Source organism: Camarhynchus parvulus, chromosome 2 (genome assembly GCF_901933205.1).
Source record: "Camarhynchus parvulus chromosome 2, STF_HiC, whole genome shotgun sequence".
Taxonomy (NCBI): Eukaryota; Metazoa; Chordata; class Aves; order Passeriformes; family Thraupidae; genus Camarhynchus; species Camarhynchus parvulus.
This window is the reverse complement of record NC_044572.1, coordinates 140,420,647-140,436,905: the sequence shown is the minus strand read 5'-3', so window position 1 is coordinate 140,436,905 and position 16,259 is coordinate 140,420,647. Positions and strand designations below refer to the sequence as shown.

At 40.9% G+C, this 16,259-nt stretch overlaps 1 protein-coding gene across 17 annotated transcripts in view; it reads left to right on the top strand.

Annotated features, from left to right (window-relative positions):
* The window catches only part of MTSS1 (MTSS I-BAR domain containing 1), a 127,193-nt gene that overhangs the window by 19,030 nt on the left and 91,904 nt on the right, over window positions 1-16,259 (top strand). For all 17 annotated transcript variants that reach the window (XM_030943924.1, XM_030943915.1, XM_030943906.1 and 14 more), the window contains one exon: window positions 622-695. In XM_030943924.1, the coding sequence (XP_030799784.1) occupies window positions 622-695 (74 nt within the window). The remainder of the gene's footprint in view (window positions 1-621; window positions 696-16,259) is intronic.

The following is a 16,259-nucleotide window of genomic DNA, read 5'->3' as shown; positions in this document are numbered from 1 at the left end:
GGTGGTTTTTTGTAGGTTTGAATTGTTTTGTTTTTTACATGAAATTGAGGGGGTTTTTTCTTCCTTTCCTGCTTTTCCAGTTGTCCAAGAACTCCAGACCAGTCTGATTTCCAAAAAATTTTCTGTTTCAAGGGATGCTCATGCTCATGAAAAATGCAGGCAATTGTTTGGCTAGGATCCTAGATAAAAGGAAGTTGCTGCATGTTTATTCTTAAAATATGCATGTTCCCTGAAAATAGCAGTGGCTATAATTTGCTCACTAATGGGTGAAGTATAATGTGTGTTAGATTTGTTTTTCATGTTTGACTGCTTAATATTAGTTCTTCAGAGGAAATCAGCTAGAAGGAGGGTGGCTGTGCTCTTTTGAAACAGCACCTGTCCTGTGCAATTCTCAGCATGGAATTGGCGTGGCTGCCTCCAAGTCCATAGTGCTAACACAAAGCAAGGAAGGGATTAAGAAATGAAGGAGGGAAAAGGCTAAGTTCAGATATAAAAGAGCATACTTTTTGTGGCCTCTGCAAGTTCACAGTGTTATTCTTTATAAGCCTAAATGTTTTTGGCAGTAATTAAATAGGCATCAATGAGACACTGCTAATGTTTTGTTATCTGTATGCATTTCAGGACTACAGTAGTAGCAGCTGCTGCCTTTTTGGATGCCTTTCAGAAAGTGGCTGACATGGCTACTAATACACGTGGTAAGCAGATGTGTCAATATTGAGTTTAACAGAATGCTGTGTGGTTTACACCATTTGTAGTAATAAAAAGAAGTCTTGTTACATTGACAAGCAGATCTGTGAGACATCTGTTAGATGGACTTGCACTTTGAAAAAGTGGCACGTGAAAAAGGAAGTTGTCTTTACTGAAAAAAAAATGCTGGAAACCTGTAATTTAAATGTGTCATCAATCATGTGAACACTTCTTAATTACCATTTGAATTATACGTTGATGAATAATATTTTAGAAAGCAAGATTTACAGAAATCTGTATTCACTGACGCCTCTGTACCTTGTGGAAATGTAAAAGGCTTGATACTCAGCTGGAATAAATAACTGTGGGGCTGCTGGAGACAGAGCAGATACTGGCTGATGCTATGGCCTTTAGGGTCTGCCGGTAATGATGACAGTGATCTGTACTTACATCCTTGAGCAAAGACTTTGTTTGTGATTCCCCTTTAAGTCTGATGTTCTTGGTTGAACTGAATTTTACTGGGCTGTGGGCTTCTCTGGGTAGCAGTCTCAGCTTATTGGTGAGTATGGAGAGCCAGAATAGTGCAGCTGGCATTCTTTCCAGCCTGCTGAGTTGGAAGGAGACAAAAGGCTGCTTCTCTCTGATGCTGGATGCCCAGTGACCAAGGCATTGTGTGCAGATGTCCCTGCACTGGTGTAGGGCATTCCCCGTGGTCACTGTCCTTGGACTGCTGCTGAAGAGTAAATCCAGAGTGTAGATAAATCACTGTGAAGGAAGAAGCTCTTGGTCACCTCTAACCCTAAAGGTTTTGTAGCATTTTTTAAAGTCCTAATGTGCTGTTGGCATTTGACTTGGAGAGTAAGAAAGTAATATTGCTGACATGAAGGGTGTTCATTCCCATTAGCAGAGTGCAAGCTCAGTCAGACTTCCCTTACCTCTGGCTTACAGGAGGAGTAGCAGCTGCTGGAGTGAGTTCCAAGTCAGAATGACAAGAGGGAAGAATACTTCTTTTTCCTGTCTAAAGCTAATATTTACATTCTGATAAGAAGTTCCTCATTATATGCATACCTACTGTAAATTATAGGTAATCTACTCACATAAAATAATAAACATGACAGAAAGTGGAATAAACTAAGGAAGAGACTCAAGGAAGAACTTCACTTGGATTTCTAACATGTCCTTCCTTCAAGCATGTTCTCTTCTCTTTCTTCTGCTTTCCCCAAAGGGAAACAAAGTAAACGACCAAAATCCTTGGGACTTGTCTTCTAGCTATGCTGGCAGGCTTATAGGGCTTCCATTGAGATACCAGAATGACTGAAACTTTTCCCACTCTCAAACAAAAATGGCTTGTGTGGGTTTTTGAAGGGTATTTTGCACTTTCTGCTGTGTCGTGTCTTGTCTCTTATCTCTTCGAACACATCCTTTACAAAAGGAGCTCTGTGAATCCAGGCATGCCAAATTTGTATAGCTCCTCTGTTCTGTCTTCTGCTTTCCCTGACTGAAAGGATAGAAGGGACTTTTGGTTTTATTTTTAGAAAGTGATGTTCTGGGCAATGAATCAAAACTCCCAAGTTAGCTGGTGGTTGTGATCTGCCACCCAACCCAAGCTCCATTTGTGCCCATTCAAGTTTATCTCTGAGGTTGCGCTTTGCTCCTTTAACAAATACTGGTCATTCTACCTTGCTGTGGACAGGGATAAACACCGGTCCCCAGGGAAGGTGATGGTAAAAATCCCTATGACTTGTGAGGGCACAGTTCAATAAAAAAAGTATTTTGCCATCAGTTTAAGGAATTCTATTCCAAAATTGAAACAGAAAAACTTAATATTTTTTTTCTCCAATATGGGAATTTTAACTGGCTCTCAATTTTCCAGTGGTTACCTGAAGTGGTTACCTGAAGTGAAAAATCCTTTCTTAAATTTTCCCTGTTACTTACCCAGTATATAAAATTATGTATCTGATTGTCTAATCAAACATCTGGCTGCGTTTCACCCTGTTTAGAGGGTTAACAGATAAACCAAAGTTTACAGTTAACAGATTAACCAAAGTCATGTTCAGCTGCTGGGGGTAAATGAGACCTGAGTAGCACTTCCCATGACAAAGGCAGGGAGGTTGGTATATTTTACATCATGAGGCTGGTTTATCATTGCATGAGCCAAATGCTTCTTCTGGGAACTAACTGTGTATGGAAATGCTGGAGCAGGTGCCTGCTCTGGAGGGACAGTGTTAGTTCCTTGTAGGATGACTGAAGTGTTGTGAAGCTGGTGCTGCCTTTAATTTGTAATTGCTTGTAGTTCTACAGAAAGTGGCCTGTTATTTTAAGACTCATTGATCTAGCTGATGGAAGTGTTTTATCAGTCAACAGAAGAACTCTGGCTACTCTTTAATCTGTTTGCAGCAGCATTAGCTTTGGAAGAAGAAAAAGTGTTTGCCTGGGTATACATGTGCACACACATGCAAGGGGGGACAATCTCCTTTCAGTCACCAAGTGTTCAAGAATGAGAGTTTATTTCCATCATTGCCAGTCCCTGTTCCAACTGGTAGCCTTACCTTGTGTGCCATTACTGCTGTTCCCAAGCACTGTCTTTGCTCTTCTGGTGCATTGTTCTCTCCAAGCCATTTACTGTCTTCTAATCCTGCAGTGGTAGCAATGTTAATCTTCACATTCCCATCTGGAGCTCAGCTAGAAGGCATAATTGGAGCTCTGCCTGTGGTAAAATCTGATTGGATGAGTCAGATAACTTGTACTTTGCTGTATTTTTTTCTCTTTGTAGCTTCTGAAGTAGGAGAAGCCCTGGATGTGAAGTACCTGATGTTTTGTGGTGACTCAATACAAAAAATTAATTCCCAACCAGCTCATTTCAGCTTTTGCTTCCTCCTTTGCTGTCTCTCCATTTTGATGTGCATCAACCCAAAGTTGTCTCTTTTTTCCCCAGTTTAGTTCCCTTGGTTCAATGCTTTGATTTTAGCCTGACAAAGGAAAACACAGGGAAATTAGTTCTGATGCATGTATCACCAAAATGTTAGATTTCTGTGGATCTGGTCATCTGAGAATCATCATTTAAATGGGGGAGTTTGTTAAGTTATGTTGCTAATGTAAAGTAATGCTAGCTGTATAGCAGTGTGTGCTGTTTTTGCTGGCATCAGAGATTTTTGAAAACAAAATTCCTTCAGATGTTTTGATTTTTGAGCTCTGACAAAATAGAGACATCTATGTAGCAGTTTTTGTTATTCAAGCTGCATCTGTTTGGCATACAGCCCTGCAGAACTTGGTAGTCTGCAGTGGAATCTGTATTATCTCTCACTATGATTATTAAAGAGAATGCTTACAAAATATTAAATGAATGAGGTGCTTCAGGGTACCTTTAAATCCTTAATATACCTTAAATAGTGTAATAATAACTCTTGAACACCTTAAAAGTGAAGTTTCCTTTTGGGGAGATGTGTGCTCATGAGTTTTAGTTCAGGCTTTTTAACAATGGCTTATTTCTTTCAATATTTGAGATTCTGAATGTTTTTACCTGCATCAATTCTAGCTGAAGCATGGAAGAAATTTAAATCTAATTTAATTTTATTTCTGTTTACCTGATTATTTGTGCAATAAAAATACATTCCTTATGAAGACAAGAGCTGTGCATTACAAATACCATGTTTATATGTGATATATGTTCAAGTTGGCTTTCAGTAATATGTAAAAAGGCATGTGTAAATTGCTTTGCTTTTTGTATGCTATTCTTCTGCCTCTGCTGCATTTGAATGTCCTTTGTAGATAAGTACTAGAGCTCAGGAACTTGAAAAAGTAGGTGTGAAAAGTAACTATCCTCCTTGTGTTATGGGGGAGATTAATGTGAAGATATGCACGCTCCTTATATATCCACTTAATACACCATCAGCAGCTTCCCAATAAAACCCTGCCCCAATCTTGCCTACCTGCACAGGTGTAAATTAAAATCTATGGAAAGATGATCAAAAAACTTTGATTTACCCAAGCTTAAAATTGATCTTCAAAGTGAGATTGTTAATGAGGCAGCTGATACTCAAGTCTTGTGGTTTTTTGTTTTTTCATTCATGTTGAAGGGTTTTGCATATACATAGGTGTGCTTGATATTAGCAGATTAGTTAAATCACTTCAAGAGGGTGTCAGTGTATCACAGAGCTTTCTCTGGCCAGCTGGATTCCATGGATTGTAATGCTGTTTGAAGTTCCCTCTTGGCAAGTGCTACTAGAGTTATGTTTTCCCTGCCTTTGGTAATTCTGACATCTAGTATGTTTTCCATCTCTTTCATTTTACAGATGTCTGAGAGGATTTTAAGGCAATGCAGAGTTGCAGGAAATTCCACTTGAGTAGGAGAGCCTTTCTGCTGGACTGAGGGTTTTGAGATCAGGGGGGACACTGTGGGTAGTCAGCCAGCTACCAAGGGGCACTGAGTAGATTTGGAAGCAAAACTCAGTTTGTGTCTGCATGGCATGCAGCAGCAGCAGGGACCAAAGTTAGCATAGTAATTTTAATGTTACCCTTTTGAGGGGCCGGATACATCAGTGTGGAAGAAGTGCTACATTAAAGTGCCTGCACTTTTTTCAAGCCTCATTAAATTTCAGCCGCACACAAAAATGTAAATATGGTTTAACACTTTTACTTATAAAATTAAATTTGATTAATATTTGTGAGTGTCTACGTCAATTAGCTCTTCTATGGCACTACTCAGTGACTTCTCTTCATGTTTAATAAGGCTGCTTAAAATAGTACCTTTGCTGCAGATCAGTGTTCTGGACAGACTCTGCAACCATGTTGTTCCAGGTAGTGTGTAAGTACCCCTTCAGACAGCCCTTAGTCTGGGTGATCCATTTTTATTTTGGCCAGGATGTGTATTGTATGTATTGAAGTGGTTTCCCAAGGTGCCGAGCTGCACAAAGTGTTGCAGGGCTGGAATTACCTGTGAGCTCCCAAGTGTGCTTAGGCCTCCTGAACCAGGACCTCGCTCACTGCAAATATGGCAGAGTGTGAGCCAAGGCATGGTAGGGTCTTGGTGCTACAGCAAAATGTAATGGACAGTACTGAAAGATGTTTTTTACTGATTTATTTATTTTCGTGGAGGGGAAAAAAAAGATGGAACAGAGATGAAGGCTGGGGAGAAGAAAGATATCACAGTCTACAGCAGTGGACATGCAGCTGTATGACATTTCTGAAATGGACTGCTTCGCTCCTGGCAATGGACTGGGGAGATGTGATGGTGATCTGTCCCTAATTTCAGAGTGAAAACAAAGCTGGTCACCAGAGGAAAGGCATTTTCATTGTCCCATTCCTTAGTCTGACTCCTCTTTGATTTCAGATGCTTGTACTCAAATAGCAAAACCTTTGTTTGAGCTTCCTGTCAATTAAGATAAGACTGTCATAAGTACTTATTCCTCCTGTGGAGTCTTTGAAGAAAAATAATACAGTCCAGACTTTTTCTTTGTGGATTTTCATATATAAAATAATCAGGAAGAACAGTATTTAAATGAGCCATTCAGTCTTCCATTATGTTTTCATGAAGATGATGCAAAATGCAGGACCAAAATCAGAATCACTGGCAGATAATTTTGAAGCTGGATGCATATTACATATCTGTTGTGTTTGGAGAAGTGGGACTTGGATATTCTGCTTAACAGCAGCTAAAACTACAAATCAGAAAGGCCATGTTGTGCTATTTACTGTTTCTGTGTTCCTATCTCTCTCTAGACCAGTAGCGAATGTCAGTCCATGTTTGTCACCAAGTGTGTCACCCTGAGAACTCTGCTTCTGATGTGAGCCCCTTTGGCTGGAGCAGTCAAAATGGGCTGAACATCTAAAATGCTCAAACACAAGAGAAGTAGTTTGGTTATTAATGACTAGATTTTATACTTAGGGGCTTGAAAAGGCTGCACTGCAGGTAAAAAAAACATGGCCATTGTCTTTTCTTTGGATAAGTGCAGGCATTGCAGCTTAAAAAAATATTACTTATTTATGCCTTATTTTTTTCCTTGAGGTCAAGACAAAATCTAGCTCAGGGTCATTGACAACATTTGTGCTGATTTATCCTTACCTAAGGAGTAATATTCAGGGCAACAGACAAAAATAATTGCTATAATAACTTACATAGTCAGATGTCCCTTTGTACAGTGCAGAGAGTGACACAGGAGTGGAGTTTGCATATGTCCTACAACCCAGTATTTTTTCGAGCTTGCTGAGGTGCTGAGAGACTGAAATCTTGTTAGGAAAGAGTGTAAAGCCACCAGGTGATTGTGTGTGCTAAATAGAAAATTTGAATGCAAGACCAGCTTCTATGAAGGGGGAAAAAAAAGGTCGAGGGAGGAAGAGGCAAACTTCTTTAGTACCTTGTCCAAGAAGTAGGCTGGTGTGTTAAGATAGCAGGGGCTGGACTTTTTTCACATGACTCAATGGAAGTCTGCTCACTATCATCTGAATTGGAAATCTTTGGGAGCGTGGGGAGGGGGAACAGCTCAGAGTTAATTTTTCATACACTTGGTTGTGGTTCTTTCTCTCTCCTTACTTATACAGCTGTGTTGCTTTTAGGAGGGTAGAATATCAGATCCTGGTTTTTTCTGCAGGCTTGGGATGGATGGATTGATTGTTGTTTCCAGCTACATTATGAATTTATATCTCTGTGGGCATCTTCACGCAGAGCACCTACACTTCAGTAACTAAATACTGGTTTTGTAGCTGTAAAGAATTTTTTCAGTCTTGGCAAGAGAACCAAACTTTTAATGTCTTAATCATCAAGTTTGGGAAGTAATGAGGATAAATTGTAAGTGGCTCTAGGATTTCCTTCAGATGATTTATTAGTTTAGAATCAAAGATGCAAAAGCATCCTTTTGATGATGGGATGTGGATTTGAAAGTGGAGGCTGAGGTTTTGGTTGGTGGTTGGTTTTCCCAGTGTAGCACATGTTTCTGTGGTGGGAGATCCCCCTTTCAGGCTAATTCGAGCAGCCTTTTGATGTGATAAATTACTAGTTGGCACATAGTTACAATCCTGTAGTAATCACAACAAGAGAGTTGTTGCAGCTCTTACTTACTTATTTTTAATCTGTCACCAGCTGGGTAACAAAGGTAGCTGAAGATCTGTTCACATAGAGTTTTATTTAATATCTTTTTTATTTGCCATACCAGAGAAAGGGAAGTTCTGTGTCATGGGAAGAGAATTAGAAAATCAGTTCAGATTAAGCAAGGTTTCTGTGAAGTAGGGTAGTGCTTCTTACCTCATGGACCTTGCCCATAACAACCTGTGGAGGCTGCAGAGCAGTTGCTGAGCTTCTGTGGCCTCGTGCTTTGTGCCTCACAGCAGCCTGGAAATGCAGATTTAGGGATTGTCCGTTTCTTGGTCACCTCAGTGGTGGCTTCCTAGAAGACATATGTTGGTGAAGTATCAGATTTGGTGCTGTGAGCTGGCTTCTTGCAAACTCTCCAGACCTGGGGGTGTGAGTGAGAACTAACCAGAGTCCTGCAGTTCACCTCCCTGCACCCCAGTCCACATGCCCTAAAACCACTTGTGAACTTCCTTTGTATCAACAAGGCAGAGTTTGTGCAAGGACTGTGATATAGAATGTGTGCTTTCACTTGAGGTGTTCTCTCCAATTCCCTCAGTCTATTCCTACCCTGGCTGTACAAAAACTGTGTGTTTCTAATGACATGAGAGAGCTATACAAAAAGTGAAATTACAAACTGCAGCAGACTAATTGTGAGTGGAGCGTCCATAACAATGGACTCCATCTAATCATTAACAAAAGCAGTAACAAATGTCATTTTCAGAAGCAGCAGTGACATTTGCATTGTCTAACAGGTTTTTTTTTTTACTCTCCATAATTCAGGCTGCCTCCCAGAAGGATGCTCTTCCACACATTTTTGTAGGTGTCAGGCCCGTAGATCGTATGTGTTCACTCTGTGTGTGTCCATGCAAACGAGTGTGCTGCTGCCAGGTGATTTACTCTGTGATATGATTCATCTCATGTTTGCATACCTGCTGCTTCTTGGGAAGCAGTGCATGTTCATGGTAATAATGAGGTCTTGCTTAAAAATAGACCAGCTTCCTTCATTTTCTTGTCCTTCTGTTTGCTTGATGATTTGTCGGCTGTTGCCAGCACAAATGTTTGTCCCTGTTGCTGTGCAAGCTGTTCACCCCTTCCCTCCTCCCTTCATGTTAGTTTTCTTTAGTGAAGCCATTCCCTGCTCTTTTCTTCCCTGGTTGATGTAGTAAAACCTGCCCAGGCTTATAGGCTCAGTTAGAAAGGCGAGCAAGAGCCCCCACTGGTTGTTGAATTTCAGTAGAAAATTCAGGTCTGCCTGGGATAAGAAGTGAATTGTGCTGCATGTCTTCCTCTTCCACTCCCACGCATGATGGAGCCCAACCTGTAGAACTACTTCTGAAAAGTTAGAATAATATTACATCACTGTTTCATTTCAGGCCTCAGAGTCTTCCTTCTTGTCTTTGTGCTTTCTACAACAGTTTTTTTTCTACAGATTAATCTGTGTCCTGCCTTCTATTGAGGTTGTTTTTTTGGACAGGGTGGAGAGGAAAAGGAGGATGGGCTATTTCCAAAGAAGCCCTGGGTTGTGACCTGACAGTACTTCCTGTAAAATGTTTGGGCTGTCTGTACTTATATACATGCTTAAATCTTCCTGCTGTTTTGCAGTTGGTGCTTGTTTTGTTGTTTTCACATGGGCTTCTTGCATGTAAAAGTGAGTACGTTTTCCAGTCTAATGAAGCCACTGAAAAATGCTACCACCTTTCCAGCATCCATCTCAACTGAAGCTTTGTGGAAACCACTTCAAAACTAGGAGCAGTGGCAATTGTGTGAGTGGGCACATTCATCTGCAGTGTCGTGGGGTAGAAGAGGTCTGAGTTTGTACAATCAGCCCCTGCAATTGTTGTGAAATTCTCCTCTCCCGCAGCATTTATTACTATGTAAAATTGAAATCTGCATGATTTCCTGCTGTGAGCGCCTGTGCCGAGGGACTGGTTTCTATAGTAACTAATATCAAGGAGCTGGCTGGGACTTCAGTTTGGAGCAGTATTTGAGCCTGTTCTGCAGTTCCATGCAGCCCTGTGCGAGTACTTGATGGATGACAAGCAAGCAGGCAGGTTTGTGGCTGCCATTACTACAGTAGTGGTGCTGTGCACCTTGGTGTGTACACTGAGGGCTAAAAATAGGCATTTTGCAAAATGGAGCTGGAGGTGAGGAGGGAGGATGTCTTTTTCTCTAACACCACTCCCCTCCCTCGGCAGAGCTGCCAGATGGAAGCACTGAAGAATACATAAATGAGTGTTTGTCCTGGAGTCACTTCAGCCCACCCTGAAGTGAAAGATATGCCTGGGAACTGGGTCCATTTTCTCCCAAGAGTAACAGCCATTGGTATTGCCAATACTCTATTTTGAAGCAGAGCTGGTGTTTGTTCTGCTGAGCATGATAAATAGCATTGTTAATGTGTTTTTGTCTGCAGGACCAGCTTCTGCCCTTACTTAGTCCCAGACACACCTGCTTAATGTATTTGATTTCGCAGAGTTAAGCAGCGGTGGGAGTGCTGAAGCTTGGCTTGTAGAGGCTGTAGGCTTTCAGGGTGCCAGGCAATATGCAAAGCCTGATTTGCACCATTTACAATTAGTCTAGAATTAGTCCAGGGGTCAGGTTCATGAAAATGAAACTGACTCTTCTATTTATTCTATCTTCACTTTTAAAATTTGAATAATGTGATGGAGGCGAGAAAGGAATACAGAACAGTGCTCACTGTCCAGACAAGTCCTCTAAGTACAGAAGCTGGACTTAGGCAGGCAGCAATGGTTTGGTCTCTTTTTTCCCAACCCCAGAAGTTCCCCAAATTGTGATGAGATCAAGCCTGATCTCTAAAGTAAACTTGGGGCATTGATGAAATAGTCTGAAGTGTAAAGATGTCATTTTGTATGATTGAAGGTTGTTTTTCCTGGCTGTGCTAGAAAAGGAGATATATATCAGATATGCTTGTCTTCCAAGCCCTCTTCCCCAGAAGCCAGGCATCTCTGAGGAGAGGGTGGAGTTGTATGTCCTGTGTACCCGTGGACATGGACATGTGTACATACAAGGAGTGCCGTTGGCTCAGACAGCTCAAGGGGAGCCTTGACTTGGCCACCCTCAGAGCAGCCTCTTACTCATTTGGTATTTAGGGATGCTGGAGCAGGCTGAGGAAGGTGAGTGTAGAGAAGAAGTGTATGGTGGACAAAGAGGAGCTGGGTGTCTTGTGCTGGGAACATTTAGGGGACATCCAGTACATATCCATGAAGAAGTGAGGGGTTTTATTTAAAAAAAAATCCTTTCAGACAGGTCATCTTTTATATTCACTGTTTACGTATGCAAGTCCATAGTAAAAGTATTACAGTGATTTTAAAAAACCCAATAAATGACTGGATTAAACTATTTGCGTCAAGAGAGTAATGATGCATTCGAATAATCAGAGAGAATTTGGCACTGATATATGACCAGATTACAGTTTGAGAACTAGGATTGGAAACTGTCATTTAAGACTATAATGACTCATGATGCTGGGAAATCATCTTCACCTTTGTTCTTGGGTAGAAGTTAAAAATCTCCCTTTCTTTCAAACAGGTACTAAGCAGAGTGCTGAAATGAGAATCTTAGAGTAAGACTTGGTTACATTTACACAATATAGTGATGGAAGTCCAGAACATTGAGTTGTTATAAATAAATTAAATCCCAAGTAAATTTAGTAAATACTTTAAGTGCATATTGTGATGGATTATCCCTGTTTTCAATGCTTGTTCATTTTCTGCCAGTTTGCAAAATCATTGGAGTCCAGCAGAGCACATTTCTGTTGGATGCTGTTGTGACTGTGTATCCATTTTAAATCTAGGTTGTGTTGCATGGAGAATAGCAGCTCTGTGTGAGCGTTAGTCACTTTGGTTCAAAGGTAAAGAGTTCATGTGTAACTTATGGAGCTGCTGTAGAGGCAGGAGCCTTGGTTATAAATGTAGTCAAGGGAATGTTTTAGCTATTAAGCTGAAATGTAGCTTGCTGCTGGGGAAATGAGTGTTGTACTGAGTGTGTACTGTAATGCAAAGCCCTCCCCAGACTGTTGGGTTCAAGTGCACAACGTGTGCTCAGGACGGATAATTGATTTAGATGAACAGATTTTAATCTTTCATTGGAAGCTTGAGGCCGGCTTCACTCAGAGCTATAAACTCCATTTTTCTCAAGCTGCACTTTCACAAGTGTTTTAGCTGTTCTGTCTGAAGTGGCTGCCTGCTTTCAGAGACTTTGTTCTTCACAACATGTTTTCTTTGTTGGCAACCTTACTAATTCAACATGGCTTTCAAAATCAGGAGTGGGAGAAAAAGCCTTCTTCATGTATATTCCCAGCTAGGATGAAAGTACTAAACTTGTGTGCATCTCTAGAGACAATGAAGAAACTGGTTGAGATGTTATTTTAGGGCAACTTTATGCACAATAATTAAGCCTAAAGTTTAGATCTGAGTATTTTAAAGCAAATGCAGTTGTTAGAATGAGGCTTTCTTGTTAAGGCTTTATGTTATGGTTAATGGGGTCTCTCACAGGAAAAAAGCTAATGCCTTCAGAAGAGCGCGTACAGCCACCCATCTGCCCATCATGAATACTGCTAAGGGATTTTTGAGCCTTAGTGGCAAGAAGTCTGTCCTGTCCTTTTAGGCTGGTTAATGAAGGCTAAAGTTTGGTCAGTTTAAGAAATTCATCTATTCAATATCCTTTCCAAAGCTCCTTGTTTCCAGTGTTTACTGTTGCCTAATCTGTTTAAATTGGTCTGAATTTCAGCCTCTCTAGAGTTCAGTTTTTCAGGTCGTGATCATCATGGATAAAGCAATGTATGTTTTCTTGTTAATGCTTAACTTTTGTTTACTTCAAGTTAGTCAGTTTGGTTTCAACTTATTTTCACATGTGATTTTTTTTTTCAAAGAAGGAAGCTGGACTCAAAATTCTTGCCTACTAGGTATATCCATAAAGTGAAAGATGTATGAATAGCTTTCTTTAAGAGAAAAGGTCTCTTAGATGGAACATATTCAGCATATAAAAAGCTTCTTGTGACCAATGGGAGTAAACATTAAACATTGATGATGCAGCTTTAAGTTGCACGGAAACAAACTGGGGCAAGTCAGTTCATTTTACCTTTGATTCACTGCTTCCAGCCGTTAGGAAAGGTTGAAGGGACACAAGGCAAACAGGAGTCTCTTCCTTTAGCTTTGTCTTGTGATGACATATTTTGTCTCAAACAATAGATTCAGTAACTAGATGCACAAAATTTATAATTTATAAAATTTAGAATTTTTTTTTTTTTTTAAAAGCAAGCAATATGATAACAGCAATTTACATAATTGCAATGATTTCTAGTTAAAGGGAGATCTAGTTCTGTTTAAAGGGAGAATAAAATAAAGACTTCCAAGAATAATCCTGGATTGTAGAGGTTTTGACATCCTCCTGGATGGAGGTGTGAAGTGGTAGTTTGACCCCCAAGACTTGGATGTCAGGCACATCTATTTTGTATGACCTGTCTATAGCAATGAGAATTTCTTTTGATGTTAAGATCTGCAAAGATTGTTCAGGTTGCTTGGAGGGTGAGATGGTGCTTTGGAGATGTGTGAGGTGCCATGTAATTCCTGCAGAGCGACTGCATTAAAGGTGGAGGGTCTGTATTTCCTGGTACCTAATTCCTTCAGGAATGTTATTTAGGATCCTAGATATGCTGCTTTGCATGCCCAGAGCTATCCCAAAGCATTACTAGGACTGGACAGGTGGATATAGGTGGATAACTGTTCACAAGATCCAGGGGGCAGCTAGAGTTTCACACTCCCCCCACTTTCTTTTTCTTTTCCTTTTTTGAAAGGAAGTCAGGGGTAACTTGTTTTCTGGTGTTTCGTAGCTCTGTCTGGATTTCCCTCTCTGGTACAATTAGTTTTGCTTTGCAGAGGGCATTGTTTGTTTTTATTGGAAAGAGGCTTACCTGTGGTTTTTTGTTTTCAACTTCTGTGGGTTTCTGTGCATTTTCCTTTCTGACTGTGGCCTTGCATGTTCCCTGCAACATTTTCAGCATATTTGCGTTAAGATGGATGATTGGGAAATATGTGTGTAGAACAGCCTCATTTTGCGAGAGGATTGGTAATAACAAGAGATGAGCAAGATGCGGTATTGATGGGTTGAATGCGATTAGGTGTAACTGAAGTTATACTCTTCTTTTCTTGATCCCTGGAAACTTCCAGTGCTTTTCTTATAGCACATACAGACCTTTCTCAGTGGTTGTAGAGGAAGGATTAAGGCAGACAAACTTGTTTCTGCCATGTAAAGAAGATGTCAAACTAGACAATCCTGAAAGCCTTGTTTTTAAGGCTCTACTTCCCTGGCCATATTAGTTCAGGGCTTAATTACAGAATAATAAGATTTCTTACATGCAATATATTTGAACAAAGACTTCTCCATGCAGCAATGAACACTTTGTTTGAAATAACTTACCCTCTCTTTTGTTTTTTCTTAACTTGTTTTTGATTTCAATTCTGCAGGTAGAGCTGCATCTCCTTTTAGGATATTTAGAAAGGTTCTACAGGGAGCTTGCTTTGTGGGAATAGTTGTCAGTCTTCTCACTAGTTTAAGCTATAATGAAACCCATTTAAATATTCTTATAAGGCTATTTTTAAACTCATTTATGCTGATGGAAGAGTAGGAGTAGAGTTGCTTTGGCACAAACATGAGGAACAGCATCCCTAGGATTGATGGATATGTTCTCAATATAATTTATCAGCTAATTAATTCTGCTGGGGAAGCTTTCTGTGAAAGCACTAAACAGTGATGGCTTTGCACGATTTAAATATCTGTGAGCTGCTCTAGTATGGGCAACTGGACAGGTCAGTCTTGGAGAAAAAGTAGCTTCTAAGCTTAGAAAAAAGCCTCTTGGGTTATCCTTGTTAATAGCCATCTACTGCACAATTCAGAGGTTTTTTTTAAAAAATCTTGTATGAAGTATTAGGGTGAAGCAAGATCAGAGAATTATTCAGTTACCTGTACAAGAGACAAAACTATGTCCAGCTGATGTGAGAACTGTTCTTGGGTGAGAATGACAGAGTGAATGAATAGTGGGGACCAGTGGCTGCCATTTTAGGATTTACTTATGGAAAGCATCTGGCCAGAAAGCCTCTCAGGCTCCCTGTCTCCCTAGCCTTTTGTTTCTTAACCAACTGAATGTCTCCCTGTCCTACAGACAGAGAAGCCTGTCTGGCTTCACCTCTCTTCTCTGGTCATCTGCTTCACCTTGGTTTTGAAATATGTCTGTGCTGCTGACCACAGAAGTAAAACTTGGCTTTGATTTGAGTTTCATCTTGCAGTGGCTGGTCTCTGTCTGTGGGAGAAACTGGACCAGGGCTTCAAAGCATCAAAGTGATTCACACCTCATTTTCTTTTTAAGGACCAGGAGGACCATTAGATGATCTAACCTGATTATCTCTGGAGGGCTGGTCAGGGCTTAGTCTGCTGTGCTGGACACTGTGTTGCTGGGGCCCTGCAGCACAGAGAGGCGTGGGAACAGGCAGCCTTTCTGCAGTGCAGGTGTGCTGGAAAATGCTCTAGGTGCATCTTCTTTGTATAAATATATATGTAGAAAAAAAATTAAATCAAACTGGTACCCATAAGAAGTCTTGCTTGGATTTCTGGAGGAAATACAGACTTTGGGTTTGGTTGTGTCTGTCGTCTCTGGGTTCTTCATAAAATTCACAGAAAGGGAGAGATGGTCTTGCCTCAACTCAGAGTGTGCAAGAAAACATATCACCTTCTATAACATGATTGTCCTGGTGCTCATGGACTGCATCAAGCCATGGCCTGGAGTGCAATGTCATGGCCAGGAGACAATAAAGTGCTGTGGAGATTCTGGTGACTCCCATTTGGGGATGGCTGGCTGCAATGTGCAAGTGAAACTGCTGTGAAGAGATCTGCCTTCACCCTTGCAGGGTTCAGCACAGGCTCCCGTGGCTCACACTGATGCTGGTGGATGAAATCCTCTTCAGAACTGTCAGTTTTGTGTGCTTTTTCTTTCCTTCCTCTTGTGGATGGGAATTTCCCCATGGCAAATGATTCTATGCCCAAACTGCCCGAAGGTTACCCCTGCCTGGGAAATAAGCAGAGCTGTGTCGGTGGGAGCAGAGCCAAGAGTAGAGGCTTGATTTCCTGTGGACTTAGTTCATTAATGAAATGGATGGTGGTAGTAGTGGGTCACTTAACACTTGTGGTTTTTGCAGTTTTTGTCAGTGAGAGGAGACAAAAAGCCCAGCTGCAGCAGCGGTCATGGAAGCTGCAGGTGTGAGCTTGGCTGGAGAATGCCAAACTGCCATCTGTGGTGAGGCTTTGTGGAGATTTTTTTTGCAGGCTATTTGCCTAGAAATAAGAGCAAGAATACAGAATAACAGGAGTAACTGGAGATAGCTTTCCTCCAGTTTCTGCCACCTTGCTGGTTAGCCAGAAGTCTGTGAAAGTGTACAATTGACCAGCCACTGGTCCCCACTATTCATTCACTCTGTCATTCTCACCCAAGAACAGT